Source organism: Neomonachus schauinslandi, chromosome 16 (assembly GCF_002201575.2).
Source record: "Neomonachus schauinslandi chromosome 16, ASM220157v2, whole genome shotgun sequence".
In the NCBI taxonomy this organism is placed as follows: Eukaryota; Metazoa; Chordata; class Mammalia; order Carnivora; family Phocidae; genus Neomonachus; species Neomonachus schauinslandi.
Window position 1 is genome coordinate 7,052,893 of NC_058418.1, and position 22,167 is coordinate 7,075,059.

General features: G+C 41.0%; 1 protein-coding gene across 1 annotated transcript in view; it reads left to right on the forward strand.

Annotated features, from left to right (window-relative positions):
• Positions 1-12,466, forward strand: part of SLC6A16 (solute carrier family 6 member 16) — a 29,181-nt gene extending 16,715 nt beyond the window's left edge. The window contains 6 exon segments of the mRNA XM_021681087.1: positions 8,449-8,613; positions 8,943-9,144; positions 9,285-9,444; positions 11,870-11,933; positions 11,935-12,033; positions 12,245-12,466. Of these exon segments, the coding sequence (XP_021536762.1) occupies positions 8,449-8,613; positions 8,943-9,144; positions 9,285-9,444; positions 11,870-11,933; positions 11,935-12,033; positions 12,245-12,466 (912 nt within the window).
• Positions 12,467-22,167: the final 9,701 nt, after the last annotated feature.

A 22,167-nucleotide genomic window follows, 5' to 3' on the forward strand; every position in this document is an offset into this window, starting at 1 on the left:
CAAGCAGAGGGAGCAGCAGCTGGAGGGAGAAGCAGGCTACCCCCAGAGCAGGGAGCCCGATGTGGGGCTCGATCCCAGGACCCTGGGATCATGACCTGAGCCGAAGGCAGTTGCTTAATGACTGAGCCACCCAGGTGCCCCTTGTTTTTCTGTTTCATGTATTAGTTTTGGTAATTTCTGTGTTTCAGGGAAGTTTTTTTCATTTTATCTAAGTTGTCAGGTATATTGGCAGAACGATGTTCATCATACTTCTGTTTTGTCCTTTTAAAGGACCTGTAGTGATGTCCCTCTTTCATTGCTGATGTTGGTGATTATCATCTCCTATTTTTCCTCAATCAATTTAGCTAGAGGTTGTATCAGTTTTAAAAGTTCAACTTTTAGGGGCGCCTGGGTGGCTCAGTCGTTGAACGTCTGCCTTTGGCTCAGGTCATGATCCCGGGGTCCTGGGATCGAGCCCCACATCGGGCTCCCTGCTCGGCGGGAAGCCTGCTTCTCCCTCTCCCACTCCCCCTGCTTGTGTTCCCTCTCTCGCCGTGTCTCTCTCTGTCAAATAAATAAAATCTTTAAAAAAAAAAAAAAAAAAAAAAAAAAGTTCAACTTTTAGTTTTGCTATTTTCTCTGTTGTTTATTAATTTTCTATGTCATTGACTTCTGCTCTTTATTTCCTTCCTTCTACTTTATTGTTTTAGCTTTTTAAGGTAGAGGCTTAGGTTGACTTGGGGCCTTTCTTTTTTTCTAATATAAGCATTTATTTGTTTAAAAATTTTTTTTTAAAGATTTTAATATAAGCATTTAAAGCTATACATTTCCCTCTAGGTATCACTTTAGCTACATCCCACAAATTTTGATATATGGTTTCATTTACTTTCAATTAAAAAATATGAAATTTTCTTTGTGATTTCTTCTTTGACCCTTGGTTATTTAGAAATATGTTTTTTAATAGACTTTATTTCTTAGAGCAATTTTAGATTCACAGTAAATTTGAGCAGAAGGTACAAAGATTTCCCATATATTCTTTGCCCACACACATGCACAGCCTCGCTAGTTACCAACATCCCCCACCTGAGTGGTACATTGTTACAACTGATGACCTACATTGGTACATCATTATTACCCAAAGTCCATAGTTTACATTAGGGTTCATTTTGGTGTTGTACATTCTGTGAGTTTGAACAAATGTATAATGACATGTATCCATAATTATAGTATCACACAGAGTATTTTTACTGCCCTGAAAATTGTGCCCTGCATGTTTATTCCTCCCCCCAACCCATGGCAACCAATTATCATTTTACTGTCTCCATAGTTTTGCTTTTTCCAGAATGTCATATAGTTGGAATCATACAGTATGTAGCCTTTTTAGATTAACTTCTTTCCCTTAGCAATATGCATTCATTTTTTCCATGTATTTTCATGGCTTGATAGTTCTTTTCTTTTTTCTTTCTTTCTTTTTTTAAAGATTTTATTTATTTATTTGACAGAGAGAGACACAGCGAGAGAGGGAACACAAGCAGCGGGAGTGGGAGAGGGAGAAGCAGGCTTCCTGCGGAGCAGGGAGCCTGATGCGGGGCTCGATCCCAGGACCTGGAATCATGACCTGAGCCGAAGGCAGACGCTTAACGACTGAGCCACCCAGGCGCCCCGATAGTTCTTTTCTTTTTTGCACTGAATAATATTCCATTATCTGAATGTGCCACAGTTTATTTATCCAACCTCCTGAAGGATATCTTGGTTGCTTCCAAGTTTTGGCAGTTATGAAGAAAGCTGTTATAAACGTTCATGAGCAGGTTTTTTATGAACATGAGATCTCTCTAGGATAGATACCAAGGAGAACAGTTGCTGGATTGTATGGTAAAAGTATGTTTACTTTTGTAAGAAACTGCTGAACTGTCTTCCAAAGTAGATGTACCACTTTGCATTCCCACCAGCAATAAATAAGAGTTCCTTTTGCTCCACAACCTCACAGCATTTGGTGTTATTAGTCTTCTGGGTTTGGTTATTCTAATAATAGTGTAGTGCTCATTGTTGTTTGAGTTTGCGTTTCCCTGATGACATATGATGTGTGGAGCATCTTTTCATACTGCCATCTGTATATCTTTGGTGAGGTATCTGTTAAGGTCTTTGACCCATTTTATTTTATTTATTTATTTATTTATTTATTTATTTTTAAAGGTTTTTTATTTATTTGACAGAGAGAGATACAGCGAGAGAGGAACACAAGCAGGGGGAGTGGGAGAGGGAGAAGCAGGCTTCCCGCGGAGCAGGGAGCCCAATTGGCGGGGCTCGATCCCAGGACCCTGGGATCATGACCTGAGCCGAAGGCAGATGCTTAACAACTGAGCCACCCAGGCGCCCCTGACCCATTTTAAAATCAGGTTGTTTTCTTATTGCTGAGCTTTAAGAGTTCTTTATGTATTTTGGATAACAGTTCTTTAGCGGATGTGTCTTTTGCAAATATTTTCTCTCAGTCTGTGGCTTGTCTTATTATCTTGATAGAATCTTTCACAGAACAGGTTTTTAATTTTAATGAAGTCCAGTTTATCAGTTATTTCTTTGATGGACTGTACCTTTGGATTTGTATTTAAAAAGTCATTGCCACAGTCAAGGTCATCTAGATTTTCTCCTATGTTATTGTAGGAGTTTTACAGTTTTGCATTTTACATTTAGGTTTGTGATCTGTTTTAATTTTTGTGAAGTGTGTAAGGTCTATGTCTAATTCTTTTTTGCATGTGGGTGTTCAGTTGTTCCAGCACCACTTGTTGAAAATACTGTCTTTGTTCCATTGTATTGCCTTTGCTCCTTTTTCACAGATCAGTTGACTATATGTGAGTCTATTTCTGGGCTCTCTGTTCCATTGATCTAATTGTCTGGGTTTTTTTGCCAATACCATATTTCTTGATTGTTTCAGTTTATAGTAAGCCTTAAAGTCAGATAATGTCAGTCCTTCAACTTTGTTCTTCAGTATTGTGTTGGCTATTCTGGGTCCTTTGCTTCTCCGTGGAAACCTTAGAATCAGTTTGTCAGTATCCACAAAATAACTTGGTTGGCTGTAACTGGAATTGCTAGAAGTGTGTTTTTAAATTTCCAAATGTTTGAGTTTTTACCAGCCCTATTTTTATATTTAATGATTTAAAATTCAATGTCATTGTGGTCAGAGAACATGCAATTGCTTTACTTTATTGAGAATTTTTTATGGCTCAGCATGTGGTCTGTCTTGGAGACATTACATGTGCACCTTAGAATTATGTGCATTCTGATATTATTGGATAGAGTATCCTGTAAATGTTAATTAGGTGAAACTGGTTGATGTTTGGTTCCAATCTGTATTATTAGTGATTTTGTATACTTTTTCTGTGTTACTCAAAGAAGGGTGTTGACATCTCCAACTGTAAGTATGGTTTTATCTGCTTTCAATTCTATCAATTTTTGCTTCATGCCATTTGAATTTCTGTTACTAGGTGTATACACATTAGTGCTGTTATATCTTTTAGATGAATTGACCCCTTCATCATTATGAAATATCTCTTCATCCCTGGTATATTACTTATTCTGTAGTCTGCTTTGTTTTAATATAACCCTCCATCCTTCTTTTTTTTTTTTTTTAAGATTTTATTTATTTATTTGAGAGAGAGAATGAGAGAGAGAGAGAGCATGAGAGGGGGAGGGTCAGAGGGAGAAGCAGACTCCCTGCCGAGCAGGGAGCCCGATGCGGGACTCGATCCCGGGACTCCAGGATCATGACCTGAGCCGAAGGCAGTCGCTTAACCAACTGAGCCACCCAGGCGCCCCAACCCTCCATCCTTCTTATGATTTGTGTTTGTGTGGCATATGTTTTTCATCCTTATCCTTTTCATCTATCTGTGTCTTTATAATTAAAATGTGTTCTTGTAGTCAGCATATATAGTTCTTTCTTGATTTTTTATTCAGTATGATAGAGTGTTTAGGCCATTTATATTTATTGTAATTATCAGTAGAATTATGTTTAAGTCTACCCTCTTGGTACTTCTTTTCTTTTTGTCCCATCTCTTCTTTGTTACTCTATTCCTCGTTTTCTAATTAGATTGAGTTTTTAAAAAAGATTTTTAGGATTCCATTTTTATCTCCTTTCTTGGCTTATTCCCTGTACCTCTTTGTTTTATATGTTCAGTGATTGTTCTAGAGCTTACAGTACACATCATTCCCTGTACCTCTTTGTTTTATGTGTTCAGTGATTGTTCTAGAGATTACAGTACACATCTTTAACTCATCACCATCTTCTTTCAAATAATAGTAAATAATTTCTCACAAAATTTAAGAACATTACAACAATGTATTTCTATTCCCTCCTCCTGTCCTTTGTATTATTTTAATACATTTTTCTTCTCAGCACATTATAAATATAATACATTGCTACTATTTTTGCTTTAAATAATCAAGGTCTTTAAAAGAAGTATTTAAGTGAGAAAAAATGTGTCTTATATTTACCCAAATATTTCCCATTTCCAGCACTGTTTATTCCTTTGTATAGATCCAGGCTTCCATCTGGTATCCTTTTTCTTCCATTTAAGAACTTCCTTTAGCATTTTTTTGTAATGCAGACCTGCCAGCAATGAATTCTCTCAACTTTTGTTTGTCTGAAAGTCTTTGCTTCACCTTTAGTTATGAAACATATATCCATATGAATATATGAAATATCTTTTTGTATTTTTTATGAAATATACACTGAAATGAATATTTCAGTGTATAATTTTGGTTTGACAGTTTTTTCTGTAATTTCTTGTCCTCTTGCTTTTATACTTTCTGATGGCTTTCCTGCATTCATTCTTATTTTTGTTTCATTGTATGTGTCTCACTCTTTCCCAGGCTGCTTTAAAAATTTTCTGTTTTTCAGGAATGTTACTATCAGAGGTCTTTCAGTTTTCTTTCTATTTATCCTGTTTGGGCTCCATCGAGCTTCTTGGAACTGAGGGTTTACAGTTTTTATCAAATTAGAAAAAATTTAGGCCAATATATTTTTTTAATATCCACCCCCTCCCATTCTTTTCCTGGAACTCCAGTTGCACATCACTCATTTTAGGGTATTTGGTATTATCCTACAAGTCATTGAGTTTCTGTCTTCTTTTTTCAGTATTTTTTCTCTGTATTTCCTTTTGTTTAATTTCTTTTGCTATTTATTTGGGTTCATTGATATTTCCTTCTACAGTATCTGATCTACTGTTAATCTCATCTGGGGAATTTTTTAAAAAGATGTATTTATTTGAAAGCACACGCGTGAGCAGAGGGAGGGGCAGAGGGAGAGGGAGAAGGAGGGAGCCAACTGCCAGCTGAGCACCGAGCTCAGTCCCACAACCCGGAGATCCTGACCTGAGCCCAAATCAAGAGCCAGACACTCAACCGACTGAGCTACCCAGGTGCCCCAGGAATATTTCATTTCAGATATTACAGTTTTCATTTCCAGAAGTCCCACTGTTGTTTTTTTTTTATATCTTTTTTTTCCTACTTGTTAGGTTTATGTTTTTCTTTAAATACTTTAACATAGTTTTAATAGCTGTTTTAATATCTGATTGCTAATTCCATCATCTTTGTCATTTATTGCACTATTTATTGTTTTATTTACTGATTTTACTCCTGATTATAGGTCATAGTCTTTCCTTTTTCATTTGTTTACTAATTTTTGACTGGATGCTGGACTTTGTTAATTTTATGTTTTTGAGTGTCTGGCTTTTGTTGCCTTCCTCCAGTGAGTATTGAGCTTTTTCCTAGCAGGCAGTGTTACTTATGGTTTACTTTGACCCTTTTGAGTCTTGATTTTAAGCTTCATTAGAGTGGGTTGAGAGTAGTCTTTTCTCCAGAAATACTTCAGACCCACTGCTAAGGCATGTCCCTCTTGGCATCCATACTGAATACCCCATCCAGAACTTAGATATTTTCTAGTTATTCTTTACATGGCCTTGTGGATTTTCACCCTACACACCGTGCATCTTAAAATTCAGCAAAGACTCAAGGGGACCCCTTTGTAAACTTTTTCTTTTTCTTCCCAGCTGGCTGTCCTCCAGAATCCTTCCTTGGAACTCCCAGCTGCTTCAGCCTCTCTGAACTCCTTTGTTTCCTCAACTCAGTGAGACTGCCATACTTTGCTTGCAATCTTCTTCCCTGCTTTGCAGACTAGAATGTACTTTCAGGCAGAAAACCAGGGCCATTGTATGGCACACCTCATTTGTTTCCCTTCTTTCAGGGATCAAAGTCTTGTGCTGCCTGTTATCTAATTTCTGAAGACAGTTGTTTTATAAATTTTGTCCAGTTGCCTGGTTGTTTACAATGGGAGGGTAAGTTGTGCCCCTTTTACTTCATTGTGGCTGACAGAATTATTCACACTAATAATTTGAAGTTTCAGTTATTTTATTTTTTTTATTTCAAGATGTTCGGTTTAGTTTTTTAAAACCCTCATGGCCAATTTATAGTTTCTTTTTCCTTTCAAATATTTCTAAGCTCGTCTTTTATCGTGTAAGCACAGCAAATACAGTTGTATTACAATCTTCAATAATTCTAATATTTGGGAGTAACTTTAGGTTGATTTTTACTGTGTTGTTTCTGATGGTTATTGCTTATGGTGTCTTCTTTTTGTGTATTTCATTGTCTCTATGTCCTATTTATTTGATCATTATTTGTGGGAATTCTTTTCTTCTTCTTTTTTTTTTTAAGATCTATTTAGGGGCACCTGGGTGGCTCAGTCGGTTAAGCATATGCCTTTGGCTCAGGTCATGATCCCAGGGTCCTGGGACTGAGCCCTGTGTCAGGCTCCCTGTTCAGCGGAGAGCCTGCTTCTCCCTCTCCCTCCGCCATTCCCCCTGCTTGTGCTCTCTCGATTTTTTAAAAAAAGATCTATTTATTTATTTGAGAGAAAGAATGTGAATGGGGGAGGGGCAGAGGCAGAGGGAGAGAGAATCCCAAGCAGACCCCATGCTCAGTGCGGACCCTGACGAGGGGCTTGATCCCATGACCCTGAGATCATGACCTGAGCCAAAATCAAGAACTGACGTCTAATTGACTGCGCCACCCAGGCGCCCCTATTTGTGGGAATTCGTAAGGCCTAGGATGAAGGTGTATTCATCCAAATAAGACTTTTATTTCTACCTGATGCATGGGGACATTAGAAAGAGACTACTTAAAACTCAGTTCTTGGCTTGAGTTCTTGAGACAACCAGGGTCAAATATTTGGGCTGCAAATCCAAGGTAGGGCTGGCTTGTGCTTATGACATGCCAGGAACTTTAAAAATTTCCCTTTGTTTTGCTCATTTCTGAAGCAACCTTCTTTGCATTGCCTGTTTTGTGGAAGGGTTGGGTGCAAGCTTCTGGTTCATTTTTATACTGAAGATGTAGCCCTTTCAAGTGTGAGGTTTAGGGGAAGACCTTTTAGTCTGATTCTTACTTTTGCAGGCTCTAGTGCTTTATATCTGACCTCCATGGTCTTTTTATTTCTTAAAGGTCACAAAATTGGAAACTACAGGTACAGTTTGCTGTATTTAACTTTTACTTCAGGGAAAAATTGCTTTGGAAGTCCCCTTTCCCCACTGTTTTTGTCTGTACTTCAATTTTTGTCTAACAATTCCTCACTTTTTCAATATTTTAATTCTTTTAAGAAGTTTTAAAATATTTTTCAGGCTTCAAGTTATTTATAGTGAGAGGGTTAATCCAAATATTTAACTTGCCTATTACCAAGAAGACATTTTATTTTCTAAAATGTGATCAAACTATAATTATTTCCCTGCACCTTGCATTTTGCTCTTATCACTAAGTTTTGGCAAGCTTTCCACTGCAGTTTGTATAGAGCAACAGCTGAATTTTTAAGGATTTTTGGGAATTAGTCAAGTGCAGAATGGTAGTTGGGGTGGGGTTGGTCTTGGGCATGAGAGATCATGGTCAGCCCTGAAAGTATAAGTGGTTGAATCTGATTAGAGCATGAAATGGGCAGAGGGTCATGGGAAGAAGGTAAAGTTAAAGAGGTCAGCAGGGCTCAGATCACAAAGTCTAAGAAAGCAGTTTCTCTCACATAGCACAACTCCATCTGAGCATTATGTACGTGGTAATATACATAAATGGTGCTCCCTGACATTCTGTAATGCAAATCCTAGAAGATTGTCTTTTACCTACTAGTCTAAGAAGAGAGGAAGGGAAGGGTAGGGTAGGTGGTGAATAAGAGACCCCATCACTGTAGCAGGTACCGCAGAGTCCCCGCAAAGACGAAATAAAACACTTCTCCAGGGGTTCCTTCATAGTCATAAGTTCTCCAGGCTCACACAAATTCATGATCCTGGAGGTGGGTGGGTACCTTCTAGGTTTTATCTCAGGCTCTACCTTACCTAGATCAGTAGTGCTAGGTTAGTGGTGTACTTTCTTATCTAGAAATAAGAGGAGCCAAATTGTTCTGTGTGATGTCCTCATCCCCAGGAATGCTGAAACACTCGTGAGCTGGTAACCCTGGGGAAACTGCCTGTTGAGGCCCAGCCCCCTCCAAACCTGGTTGATAACCCGACCTCCATCTTCAACTTCTGGCTCAGCAGCCTTCCCCATCCCATCAAGAACATGGTCGTCAGCTACGTGACTGAATACAACTTAGAGAAGCAGTTTTTGAAGGTCAGTAAAAATAGGTGAGGAGAGTCTAGAGTTACTCAAAGCCTTCAGTGAAACAAATTTCAGCTTTTGTTAGCACCAGAAAAAAATCCAAGAAACACCAGGATAACCTGCAGTCCTGGTAATGCAAAGAACTATAGCTTGCAGAATGCCCATCTGTGGATAATGGCTAGGTGGATTGGTTTTCTTTATCAGAGGGTCAGCCTGGAGATCTGATTTTCTCAGTGACCCACAGATTTTAGAGAGTTTTCCAGGGAAGATAGTATCCTTGTCTGTATTTTTTTTGTTAAGTTCAAGGACACTTTAACTCCTGCCCTCTCTCCCCTCAACAGGTTAAGGCGGGCCCAAGCTTTGCACTCGTGGCCTTCATTGAAACCATGTCATTCATTCCTGGGTCTGTCTTCTGGTCCATCCTTTTCTTCCTGCTTTTTCTGACATTGGGGCTGAGCAGCATGATAGGGATCATGCAGGGCATCCTTACCCCACTCCAGGACACCTTTTCTTCTTCCAGGAAATATTCAAAGCTGCTTACAGGTACTCTGACCAATGCCCTACTCCCACCAATGGCCCTGACTTTTCTGAGACTCTTACCCAGCCCAGGTCTATAACCTCTGCTTAGCCCTTGTCACCCAACCAGACCTCTGACCTTGATCCGGATCCAATGTTTCCTCCAGTGGTTGTCTTTGTGCTCATGTTCCTGTGTGGCCTCTTCTTCACTCGACCTTCAGGCATCTACTGCATCAGACTGCTGAGTGAATACTGGATGGTCCTCCCCATAACCATCATCATCATACTTGAAAACATAGCTGTGGGCTGGGCCTATGGGGCCAGGAGGTGATAGCTTGGGTCTGTAGGGAAGGTTGACCCCTTTCTTTTTTTTTTTTTTTTTTTTTTTAATTTTTTCAAATTTATTCATGAAAGAGAGAGAGAGAGAGAGAGGCAGAGGCAGAGGGAGAGAAGCAGGCTCCCCGCCTAGCAGGGAGCCCGATGCGGGACTCGATCCCAGGACCCTGGGATCATGACCTGAGCCGAAGGCAGACGCTTAACCATCTGAGCCACCCAGGCGCCCCGGTTGACCCCTTTCTTGTTGCCTCTGTCGTCACCCAGCTAGAGTGACGGAGGGACTCTTAACCTCAGGGCCTTCCGAAAAACCTGTTCATTCATTCACTTACCATATTTATTGAGTGCTTATTATGTGCCAGGCACTGTTTTACTCACCAATGTTATTGAATAAAACAAGCATCCCTGTCCTCAAGGAATTTACATTCTAGTGGTAGTGACAGGCAATAACCAGATGAACGTATAAAAATGTCAGGTGCGGGGCGCCTGGGTGGCTCAGTCGTTAAGCGTCTGCCTTCAGCTCAGGTCATGATCCCAGGGTCCTGGGATCGAGCCCCGCATCAGGCTCCCTGCTCAGCGGGAAGCCTGCTTCTCCCTCTCCCACTCCCCCTGCTTGTGTTCCCTCTCTCGCTGTGTCTCTGTCAAATAAATAAATAAAATCTTTAAAAAAAAAAAATGTCAGGTGCTGATAATTGGCAGGACAAAATCAAAAGGTAAAGTAAGGGGCGCCTGGGTGGCTCAGTCGTTAAGCGTCTGCCTTCGGCTCAGGTCATGATCCCAGGGTCCTGGGATCGAGCCCCGCATCGGGCTCCCTGCTCATCAGGAAGCCTGCTTCTCCCTCTCCCACTCCCCCTGCTTGTGTTCCCTCTCTCACTATGTCTCTCTCTAACAAATAAATAAATAAAATCTTAAAAAAAAAAAAGGTAAAGTAAGATGATCAAGAATGTGATTATGCATGGGTGTTAATTTAGTTAGGATTGCAGGGAAGGCCTCTCTGATAAGGTGACATTTGAGCAGTCTCCTGAATGAAGGGTTAGGGTTAGAAGGAAGGAGCCATGACAGATTTTGAGGAAGTGTTCCAAGCAGAGGAAACACTAAGTACCAAGGCAAGAGGAAGCATCATGCCTGGAATTTTTGAGGAACAAAGAGATGAGGTTGGAGTAGAATGTTGGTAGATGAAGCCAGAGAGATAACAAGAGATCATGTAGGACTTTCTAAGCCATTGCAGGACTTAGCTTTTTATGCAAAACTTGAGAGGAGGAGGAGGCTTTGGAAGGTTTTGAGTAGGGGAGTGGCATCATCAGATTTATTTTTTAAAATATGTATGACTGCTGTGTGGAGAATAGACTCTGAGGAGTCAAGAATGAAGCAAGGAGAACAGTTAGGTGCTATTGTAATATTCCAAGTAAGAGCTAACAGTGGCGGGCTAGGGGGGTAGAAGTGTAGGTTGAGAGATGTCCTCTAATGCTGCAAGGAAAAGCCACCAGGGAAGAGGGAACAAGATAATCAGGGACTGGGACTTAGTAGACATAACTGTGCAAGGAAGAGTGGGAAAATCCAAATCAAACACAAAGGACTCCTGAGCCTGACTTTTTAACAGGCTGGTGTGGACATCCAAGTGGCGTAATTCAGAAGCAGAAGGCTCAGGTGGCAGCATTTTCAGGTGAGAGTGGTTTACTCATTCAAAAAATTTTCTTGAGGCTTTCTCTGTGTCAAGAAAGCCTTGTCGTTACTGGCATACAAATAAATTAGAGTGAGCTCCTCCTCTCAAAAAACAGAGAGACCAAAGAGGAAGACATATATAAGCAGATAATCCCAATCCAGGTGGTAAATCTATAGTTGAGGTAGCCAGGGGCACTCTAGGGGCACCTGGAAAGACCGGGAAGGCATCCTAAAGGAGAAAGTGGCTGAGCATAGCCCAGACAGATGAATAGGTAGGCAAAGAGAATGGCATTCTAGGCCAAAGGGCCCACTTAGATATTTATTGTGATTGAGAACATGCAGTAGAGGAGGCTGGATTCATGGGCTGGAAGAAACTAAGAAAAGTTCCCTGAGGGTCAAGTGTTACCTTCTTTTTCAGTCTGCATTGTTCAGTATGGATACCCAGCATGTAGAAGAGTCCCTCACACATCAAACACTTTCATATTCATGGAATGAATGAAAGGACTGGGCCTTTATCCTGAGGGCATTGGGTACCCATGAAAGGTTTTGAGCAGTAGAGGGATGTTTGAAAATTTTTTCTTGGGTTGGGATGCAAGACTGACTAGGGAGAAGACAAGAGAGGATGAGGCTTGAGCTGAGCAGAGGTTTGGAGGTGAAGTAGAATATTTGAAAGATGCTAAGGTCGGGCTGGCCTTGACCCCCAAGGCTGGGTGAGGCCTGACTAGGCCTCCCACAGTCTTGTGGCCCTTCCTCCCAGGTTCCTTGAAGACTTGGCGATCATGTGGGGACCCCCAGCTTCTCCCATCATTCGTTGGCTGTGGTGCTTTTCTGTCTCCAGTTGTGCTGCTAGCCCTGTTTGTGATTACTCTGATTCATCTCTCTCTGAAGACTATCACCTATGTGGCCTGGGACTCAAACAGTGTGAGCCTCCCTCCCCAGACACCAGACCTCCTAGGGAGTGGGGGCTGGATCTTTCAATCCACCCATGGCCTAAAGACCCTATCATCTCATTCCCTGACTCCCTAAAGACTCATTAATCCTCCGCCCTGGTTCCCCTTCCACCCTTCCCTTCTACAGTCCTTCCTTTTCCAGGAACTTTGATGTCCTGAGCCCCTTTCCCATCTTTCCACAGTCACAAGAGGTGCTTCGACAATACCCATCATGGGGGCTGCTTGCGATGATTGCTCTTTTTCTCATTGTCATCCTCCCCATCCCCACATACTTTGTATACTGCCTCACCCAAAGGATTTCCTTTAGTTCCACAAGCCAGGGCAAGCCTGTGACATCCTCCAAGTCCTTACCCTTAATCCAGCCAACACCCATTAAAGAGGTCCAAAAGGAAGAAATCCTGTAAGGTGATAATCAAGTTGCTGGTCAACCTGTTGTGTGATTGCCTGACTTCATTCATTTGACATCACACATTCCTCGAAACAGCGTAATAGGCAACTCTTAATACCAATTTTCAACTGTTGATGTCCCCAGACTCAAACTACTTTTACTCCCAAGAGTGGAGGCATTGTTTGGTGGACTCATGGGGCCTGGCTTTGCAGTCCCCTCCCAGATCCCATCCTCCTTGGTTACCACTGTTACTATGTTTTCCCATCCCCTTCCTCAGTATACACTCTCAGTAATGCCTAACAGATCTGCCTCTTGACTGGTCTGTCCAGCTCCTGTAAGGGAGCTGGAGGAGTAATGCTGTTGGTCAATAAATCAGTCTACTGGGACTCCAAGTACTGGGTGTCAGCAGATTTTTTTTTTCTATAAATGTCTTTTTCCCAGAAGTTCTTTCTTTTGAGAGCCAGATATCCAGCCCAGAGTTCTGCCCTGGGAGGAATTTGCCATGGCAAATTCAGGTGCTCTATTACTAGCCTTGCTTTATCTGGGGATTGGCCTTTAGCCAAGACAAGCCTGGGAAATGGTGGCTTCAGCAAGGACGGAAAGAATATTAATGCACTTGCTAAGGGGACATGGTAATCCTATGATGAGTCTCAAAATTATTTTTGAAAAGAGCTTGTGTGTGAATCAACACACAACCAGTTTAGAGAACTACCAAACTATACTGCTAAGCCCGCCAGGGCCCCATATCTGTGTGGTGGGAGACATGGCAGGTTTTACTGCAGGGCTAAATCAAATGAATTTGCCCAGTGGGTGATGACTGAGTGGGTCTCTCAGAACTTGTGGGAGGGGCAACTCCACTACTGAGCTGAAGTACTTCCCAGAAGGAGACGGGATCAGTCAGTTAGCGACTGGGAATGGGAGCTGTGGCTGGAGGTGGTTGGGATTCCAGAAGATCCGAGGAATGGGTGTCCCTTAAATGCTCAGACATCTCAGTATCTTGGATTGCTTAGCTACCATAGGGTGGCTGCCTCTGCGTAACTTTCTGTGACAAAAGAAGAAAAAGCGGACATCCCAACCATTGGCGGCTGGGACTCTGAGGATGGGCCTGGCGAGTGGGAAGAGATGAGGTCCCAAAAGTTTCTGGACCTCTGAAGTTCCTCGCTGGGCAAGCTCAGAAGACTGGAGGGCTGGGCGGGACGTGAGCCTCCGGGTCATCGCCTATTGGCTCCTGTACCTTGTAGCCCCGTCCCTCACTCTCCTTCGCCCCGCCCCCTACCCAAACGGTCTGTCTGCCGGGAGCCCGGTGCTATTGAGTCGGGTAAGGTGAAAATCCGAGAGGAGGCAGTCGGCTTCCCATTATCAGGTGGTCTGTTTTAAACCCTCTTCCTTTGGGGGATGCGGGTGTTCATCCTCCTTTCTGCCTCCCCGTCCGGTTTCAGCTTTGGGAATGGAACGTGTGGGAGAGGGATTGACAAGAAGGGGCATACCGGATAAACGGATGGGAGTGGAACGAAGCTCTTGGTGTGTCTCCTCCCACTCTATATTTTTAGCTTCTCTGGTCACTTGTTGAATGTCCTTTGGCGCCTAACTGCAAGGCTGTTTGAATTGCGAGTATCTCACTTTGCTGTGGGGCTATTAACTATAGATAGAAAGACTGATTCCTATGGTAGGTTCTTCTCTCCGTAGCTCTGGGGTCCTTACTGTCCAAAATCGGGTTTCGTAGCCCCTTTGTGTGTGATGAGCTTATTTTCTTTTGCATTGCTCTTGGGACTCTCCGGCCTTGGACAAAAGAGAGGCCTGTCCCTTGGTAGGGTACCTTACACGTATCTTTACTTTCCTCACAAGAATGGTATGAGATATAGCTGTTGTCTTCCTTAATTTTCATCAGGAGACCCGGAAGAAAGAGGGGTTCCCACAGTGAGTCAGGGGTAGCCTGATAAAGATTCTGGTGGCTTTTAGCCCTTTTATTTCGGAAATGTTCAAACATATACAAAAGAATAACTTAATGAATCCCTTTGTACTCATCACCTATCTTGTAACCAACTCGTGACCAATCTGGTTTCATTTTCCCTCCTCCCACAGCAGACCTCCCCATTATTTTGAAGCAAATCCCAAATTTATCCTTTCATCTGTAGATATGTCAGTATTTATCTCTAAAAAATAAGAACCCTTAAAAAAAAACCTGACAGGGGCGCCTGGGTGGCTCAGTTGGTTAAGCGACTGCCTTCGGCTCAGGTCATGATCCTGGAGTCCCAGGATCGAGTCCTGCATCGGGCTCCCTGCTCAGCGGGGGGTCTGCTTCCCCCTCTGCCCTCTTCCCTCTCGTGCTCTCTGTCTCTCATTCTCTCTCTCTCAAATAAATAAAATCTTAAAAAAAAAAAAAAACCTGACAAAACTATTATCCCTATTTAATACCATCAAATAAATACCCAGCCAGTAGTCAGATTTTCCTGGTTGTCTCATTTTTTTTTTTCCTGGTAGCTTTATCTTTTTTTTTTTTTTTAAAGATTTATTTATTTATTTGAGAGAGAGAGAATGAGAGAGAGCACATGAGAGGGGGGAGGGTCAGAGGGAGAAGCAAGCTCCCCGCCGAGCAGGGAGCCCGATGCGGGACTCGATCCTGGGACTCCAGGATCATGACCTGAGCCGAAGGCAGTCGCTTAACCAACTGAGCCACTCAGGCGCCCCTGTCATGAAGATTCTTCCCCTCTATTTTCTCTCTCTTTTTTTTTAAAAGATTTTATTTATTTATTTGAGAGAGAGAGAATGAGAGAGAGCACATGAGAGGGGTTAGGGTCAGAGGGAGAAGCAGACTCCCTGCCGAGCAGGGAGCCCAATGCAGGACTTGATCCAGGGACTCCAGGATCATGACCTGAGCCGAAGGCAGTCGCTTAACCAACTGAGCCACCCAGGCACCCTTTATCTCTCTTTTTTTTTTTTTTTTTTTTTAACTAATCTCTACACCCAGGGTGGGACTCAACCCATGACCCCAAGATCAAGAGTCACATGCTCTACTGACTGAGCCAGCCATGTTCCCCTTAACAGCTTTGTTGAGCTATAAGTCACATACCATACAATTCAACATTTAAAGTGTACAGTTCAGTGGCTTGTAATATCACAGGGTTGTGCATCCATCACCACAGTCAATTTCAGTACGTTTTCATTACCCTCAAAAGAAACCCCACTCCCTTTTGCTGTCACCCCAACTACTCTGGCCTCTAACCTCAGCCTTAGACAACCACTAATCTACTTTTGGTTTAAGAGATGTGCTTATTCTGGACATTTCATGTAAATGAGGTCATACAGCATGTGTAGCCCTTTGTGATTGGCTTCTTTCACATAACATAATATTTTCAAGCTTCATCCATGTGTAGCATATATCAGTATTTTATTTCTTTTTATTGCTGAATATTTCATTGTAAAGATATACATTTTTTTTTAAAGATTTATTTATTTATCTGAGAGAGCGAGAATGAGAGAGAGAGAGTACATGGGGGGGGGGAGGGTTAGAGGGAGAAGCAGGCTCCTCGCCGAGCAGGGAGCCCGATGCGGGACTCAATCCAGGGACTCCAGGATCATGACCTGAGCCGAAGGCAGTCGCTTAACCAACTGAGCCACCCAGGCGCCCCTGTAAAGATATACATTTTATTTTATTTTATTTTAATTTTATTTTTTTAAAGATTTTATTTATTTGACAGCGAGACAGCGAGAGCAGGAACACAAGCAGGGGGAGTGGGAGAGGGAGAAGCAGGCTTCCCACCGAGCAGGGAGCCTGATGTGGGGCTCGATCCCAGGACCCTAGGATCATGACCTGAGCCGAAGGCAGCCGCTCAACAACTGAGCCACCCAGGCACCCCAGGATATACATTTTATTTATCCAGTTATCGGTTGATGGACATTTGGGGTTGTTTCCACTTTGGGGCTATTATGAATAATGCCTTTATGAACATTCATGTAAAAGTTTTTTGGGTGAACATATCTTTTTTTTTTTTTAAAAGATTTTATTTATTTATTTGACAGACACAGTGAGAGAGGGAACACAAGCAGGGGGAGTGGGAGAGGGAGAAGCAGGCTTCCCGCTGAGCAGGGAGCCCGATGCGGGGCTCTATCCCAGGACCCTGAGATCATGACCTAAGCCGAAGGCCGACGCCCAATGACTGAGCCACCCAGGCACCCCTGAACATATCTTTTTATTTCTCTTGGCATATACTTAGGAGTGGAATTGCTTGATCATATGCCAACTCTATGTTTAACTATTTGAGAGACTGTCTCATAATTCTTTTAGATTGTTTGAATCATCATCCAAATAAAATTCATATGTTACAGTTTGTTGCTGTATCCGTTGGGGAACCTTTTAATCTATAAATCTCCCTCTCTCTTTTTCTCCTTGCAATGAATTTACTGATGAAACTGGGTTATTTGTCCTGTAGTGTCTAACCATCTGGAATTTACTGATTGTTTCCCTGTGGTGTCATTTAAGACGCTCCCTGTTCTCTGGATTTCTTATAAATTGGTAGTTAGGTCAAGAAGTTGATTAGTTTTAGGGTCAATATTCTGGCAAGAATACTTTGTGAATGGATTTATGTGCTTCTATCAGGAGGCAAAAAATGTCTGGATGTTCTCTCTTTTTGTGATGTGAGCAGCCATGGATGGTTGTTGACTAGTATACATACTCATTAGAGATTATAAAATGGTGGTATTCTAACTTTATCATTCCTTTTTTTTTTTTATTAGCTTAATACTTCTAGAAAGAGAAACTTTCAATTACCAAACATTTGTTACCTGAGTATACAATTTGTATGAGGAAAGCAAAGTAAACTTTGATTCTTTCTCCTTATTTATCGGGATTTATTTGTACATTTCATACCCCAGATCTGAAATCAGCTATTTTTCCAAGGATACCTCGTTCCTTTTGATGGGAAATGATATTTAGAGATGACGATTTTGTGCTAGGGGTGTTCATTGCTACTGTCATTGTTTCTGGGTCTTTTCAATAGATACAACTAGAAAATAGTTTCCTAGGAAATAGGAAATATGAATATAAATTCATATTCATTTTTTCAATTCAAATTCAGGATTATAGGGTTTTACTTAGCTTCTCAGATCTTACATTTACTTATTTTTCTGTCATGTGGTCTGATGCTCTTGATGTTCGTTTCTCAGCTAGAAGTTGGTGGCCACAAGCCCTTACCCTCGTTTCCCAGAATGAGCTCAACATTGTCTCCATCAGTTTTCCCATCCCCAAACAAATCTATTCTGTGTTACCACCTAGGGCATAGGGCAGGTGGACCTAGAGCCTAGGCAGGCAAATTGAGGCAAAACCTCAGTTTTAGGGCTTTGTGTGGTAGGGTTTATAGACATCTAATATGGAAATGCCTACATGTCCTCTCACTGATTTGGGTGTCCATGGCAGCAAGACTAATCCCAGACCCACCCAGTGATGGGAGTATTGTTACAATCTCTGTCTTAAGGGGCTTCTTGGCCTGGTGGAAAGGACATAGCATTTGGAGACAAAGAAATCTGTTTTTATTATATCAAACCCTTAGGTAGTTATGTGACCCTCAGCAAGTCACTTTCTCTCTTTAGCCTTAGCTTTCTTATATGTCAAATGGAGATGGGGAAATAATCCCACAAATTTCTTGGGGAAATTAAATTATTAAGCATAAGGGAATGATTCCAAGATTAAAGAGCTAATATGGGGCGCCTGGGTGGCTCAAATGGTTAAGCGTCTGCCTTCGGCTCAGGTCATGATCCCAGGGTCCTGGGATCAAGTCCCACATCGGGCTCCTGGCTCAGCGGGGAGCCTGCTTCTTCCTCTGACCCTCTCCCCTCTCATGCCGTTTCTCTCTTGCTCGCTCTCTAAAAAATAAATAAAATCTTAAAAAAAAAAAAAAGAGCTAATATGACAATAGTGTGCCAAGATTCTGTAATTTTTCCCTAAATCTATGCATTTACCCAGATTTTATGCACAGATGTTAGACACTCAAATATTCCCCACTATATAAGATATTTTAAGTTACTAGAATATAAGCTTTACTAGAATGTAGGCTCTAAGAAGGCAGGAATTTTAGTTGTTTGCTACTGTATCCGTATGCCTAGAACAGTGTCATATATCCTTCCAGGCCCAAGTAGGCATTCAAATATTTGTTCAATGGATAGATTAATCCAAGAAGTTGATATTTTATTTATTTTTTTTAAGAAGTTGATTTTTTAAATAGATAAAACAATTTTATTTTAGGTCTGGGTGTGAGAATTCTCCGCTTCATACGTTATTTCTCCTTAATTAAAAAAAAACCTGGGGCACCTGGGTGGCTCAGTGGGTTAAGCATCCAACTCTTGGTTTGGGCTCAGGTGCTGATCTCAGGGTTGTGAGATCGAGCCCCATATGGAACTCTGCACTCAGTGCAGAGTCGGCTTGAGATTCCCTCTCCTCCCTCTGCCCCTCTCACTCATGCTCTCTCTCTCTCTCTCAAATAAATAAATAAATAAATAAATCTGAAAAACACACACACAACCTTTGAATAGTCTGAGGTGGTAGAGCACAAATATGAACAGACTTTGTTTTTCCCCAAGTTCTGTGCCTACCTTTATATTATTGACTTTATTTTGCTGAGTTCTAGATCCCTTAACTTCTGATCATTTTCATTCATTAAAAATTCAGTCTTGGGGCACCTGGGTGGCTCAGTCGTTAAGCGTCTGCAGTGAGGTAAATATGTAAGGATACACAAAATGACCAATGAAACAGAATAAAGAACCCAGAATCAGACCCACATATATATGGAGCTTTAATAAATGGCAGAGTTGACACTGCAGATAAGTAGGGAAAGAAAATTCTGTTTAATAAATGGTGCTGATACAATTGGATATCCATATTTTAAAAAATAAATTTAGATTCACCCCTCACACCTTAAAAAAAATCAACCTAAGATGGATTAAAGGCTTAAATATTATAAAACAAAAATGTGAAATTTTCACAGTATATAGAATATCTTTTCAGACAATATATAGAATACAGTTAAGTATAAGGGAATTATCCCAAGATTAAAGAGCTGATATCTATACATATCTATATATCTGACATACATCTATATATTTCTCTGTTTTAGTTACTGTAGCTTTGTTATAAATCTTGGTATCTTCCAAAGAAGATTATAAATCTTTTTTTTTTCATTCTTTTTTTTTTTTTAAGATTTTATTTATTTGAGAGAGAGAGAATGAGAGACAGAGAGCACGAGAGGGAGGAGGGTCAGAGGGAGAGGCAGACTCCCTGCCGAGCGGGAGCCCGATGCGGGACTCGATCCCGGGACTCCAGGATCATGACCTGAGCCGAAGGCAGTTGCTTAACCAACTGAGCCACCCAGGCGCCCCAAGATTATAAATCTTTAAAAATATCCTCATTTTAAAATCTTTTTTAAATTGAAGTATAATTGACACACAAGATTTTCATTATTTTTTAATTTAAATTTATATACAGTAAAAGTCACTCTAAGTGTATAGTTCTAGGACTTTTGACAAATACATAGAGTCATGTAGCTACCACCACAGTCAAGATACAAAACAGCTAGCTCCATCACTCCCAAATCTCCCTTGTGCTGCCCCTTTATAGTCAAACCCTATCTCCACCTTTAATCCAAGGCAACCAGTGAATGGTTCTGGGAATCTCCATCAAGTATAGTGATGAAGATCATAATACTTCTGCCTTTTCCAGTATGTCCTTTAAATGGAATCATACTTTATGTAGCCTTTTGAGTCTGGCTTCTGTCATTTTGTGTAATATATAAGAAATTCATGGATGTTGAGTGTATCAACATTTAGTTCCTTTTTACTGCTTATTGCATTCTATGAATGTACCACAGTTTATCTATTATTCAGTAGTTGAAGGACATGTGGATTTTTCCAGTTTGGGCAATCATGAGTAAAGTAGCTATAAACATTGGCATACAGGTTTTTGTAAACAAAATTTCTTGGGAAAATACCTAGTAGTGGTATTGCTGGGTTATATGGAAAGTGTATGTTTAACTTTTAAAAGAAACTATGACTCTCTGTGGCTGTACCATTTTGCATTCCATTTTTTCCAATTTTTTTATTGTGGTAAAATACACATGATGCAAAACTTAAACCATCTTAACCAGTTTTAAGTGTACAGCTTAGTGGTATTAAATACATTCATAGTGTTGTACACCGTCACTACCATCTGCCCCCACAACTCTTTGATCTTATAAAACTGAAACTCTATATACATTAAACAATAAATCCCTATTACCCACCCCCCACAGCCCCTAGAAATTACCATTCTACTACTGTTTGTCTCCATGATTTTGATTATTCTAAGTACCTTATATAGGTAGAATCATACAGTCTGTCTTTTTGTGACTGGCGTTATTTCACTTAGTATAATATCCTCAAGGTTCATCCATGTTGTAGCACATATAAGAATTTCCTAACATTGTGAGACTGAATAATACCTCATTATATGGCTATACCATGTTTTGCTTATTCATTTATCCCTCAATAGGCACTTGGATTGCTTACATGTTCTAGCTATTGTGGATAATGCTGCTATGAACATGGGTGTACAAGAATATCTTTGAGACCCTGCTTTCAATTACCTTGAGTATATAATCAGAAGTGTAATTGCTAGATTATATGATAATTCTATTTTTGATTTTCTGAGGAACTGCCTTACTGTATTCTACACGGCAGCTGTACCGTTTTTTACATTGTCATTAACAGTGCACGGGGTTCCAATGTCTCCACGTCTCCACCAACACTTGTTCTTTTACTTTTCTTTCCTTTTTTTCCCTTCTTTTTATAGTACCCATACTAAAGTGTGTGAGATAATATCTCATTGTAGTCCTTTGTCCATTTTTGAATCAGATTGTAGATTTCTCTATATTTTCTGGATATGAATCCCTCATCAGATACATGATTTTGCAAATACTTTCTTTCATTCTGTGGGTTGCATTTTTACTCTGTTGACATTATCTTTTGATATACAAATTTGAAATTTTTTTTTTTTTTAAAGATTTTATTTATTTATTTGACAGAGAGAGACAGCGAGAGACGGAACACAAGCAGGGGGAGGGGGAGAAGGAGAAGCAGGCTCCCTGCTGAGCAGGGAGCCCGACGCGGGGCTTGATCCTAGGACGCTGGGATCACAGCCTGAGTGAAAGGCAGATGGCCAACAACTGAGCCACCCAGGCGCCCTGAAAATTTTTCATGATATCTAATTAGTCTATATATTTTTTGTTGCCTGTGCCTTTGGTGTCATATCCAAGAAATCATTGCCAAATCCAGTATCACGAAGATTTTGCTCTATGTTTTTTTCTAATAGTTTTATAGTTTTAGGTCTTACATTTAGGTCTTTGATCCATTTTGAGTTAACTTTTATATATGGTGTTAGGTAAGGGCCCGACTTTATTCTTTCGCATGTGGATAACCAGTTTTCCCAGCACCATCAAATGGTCTTGGCAGCATTGTCAAAAATCATTTGACCATGTATGCAAAGGTTTCTTTCTGAGCTCTCCATTCTATTTTATTGGTTTATATGTCTGTTTTAATGCCTGTCCCACACTGTTTTATTACTGTAGCTTTTGTGTACTAAGTTTTGAAGTCAGAAAGTATGAATCCGGGCACCTGGGTGGCTCAGTTGGTTAAGCGACTGCCTTCGGCTCAGGTCATGATCCTGGAGTCCCGGGATCGAGTCCCGCATCGGGC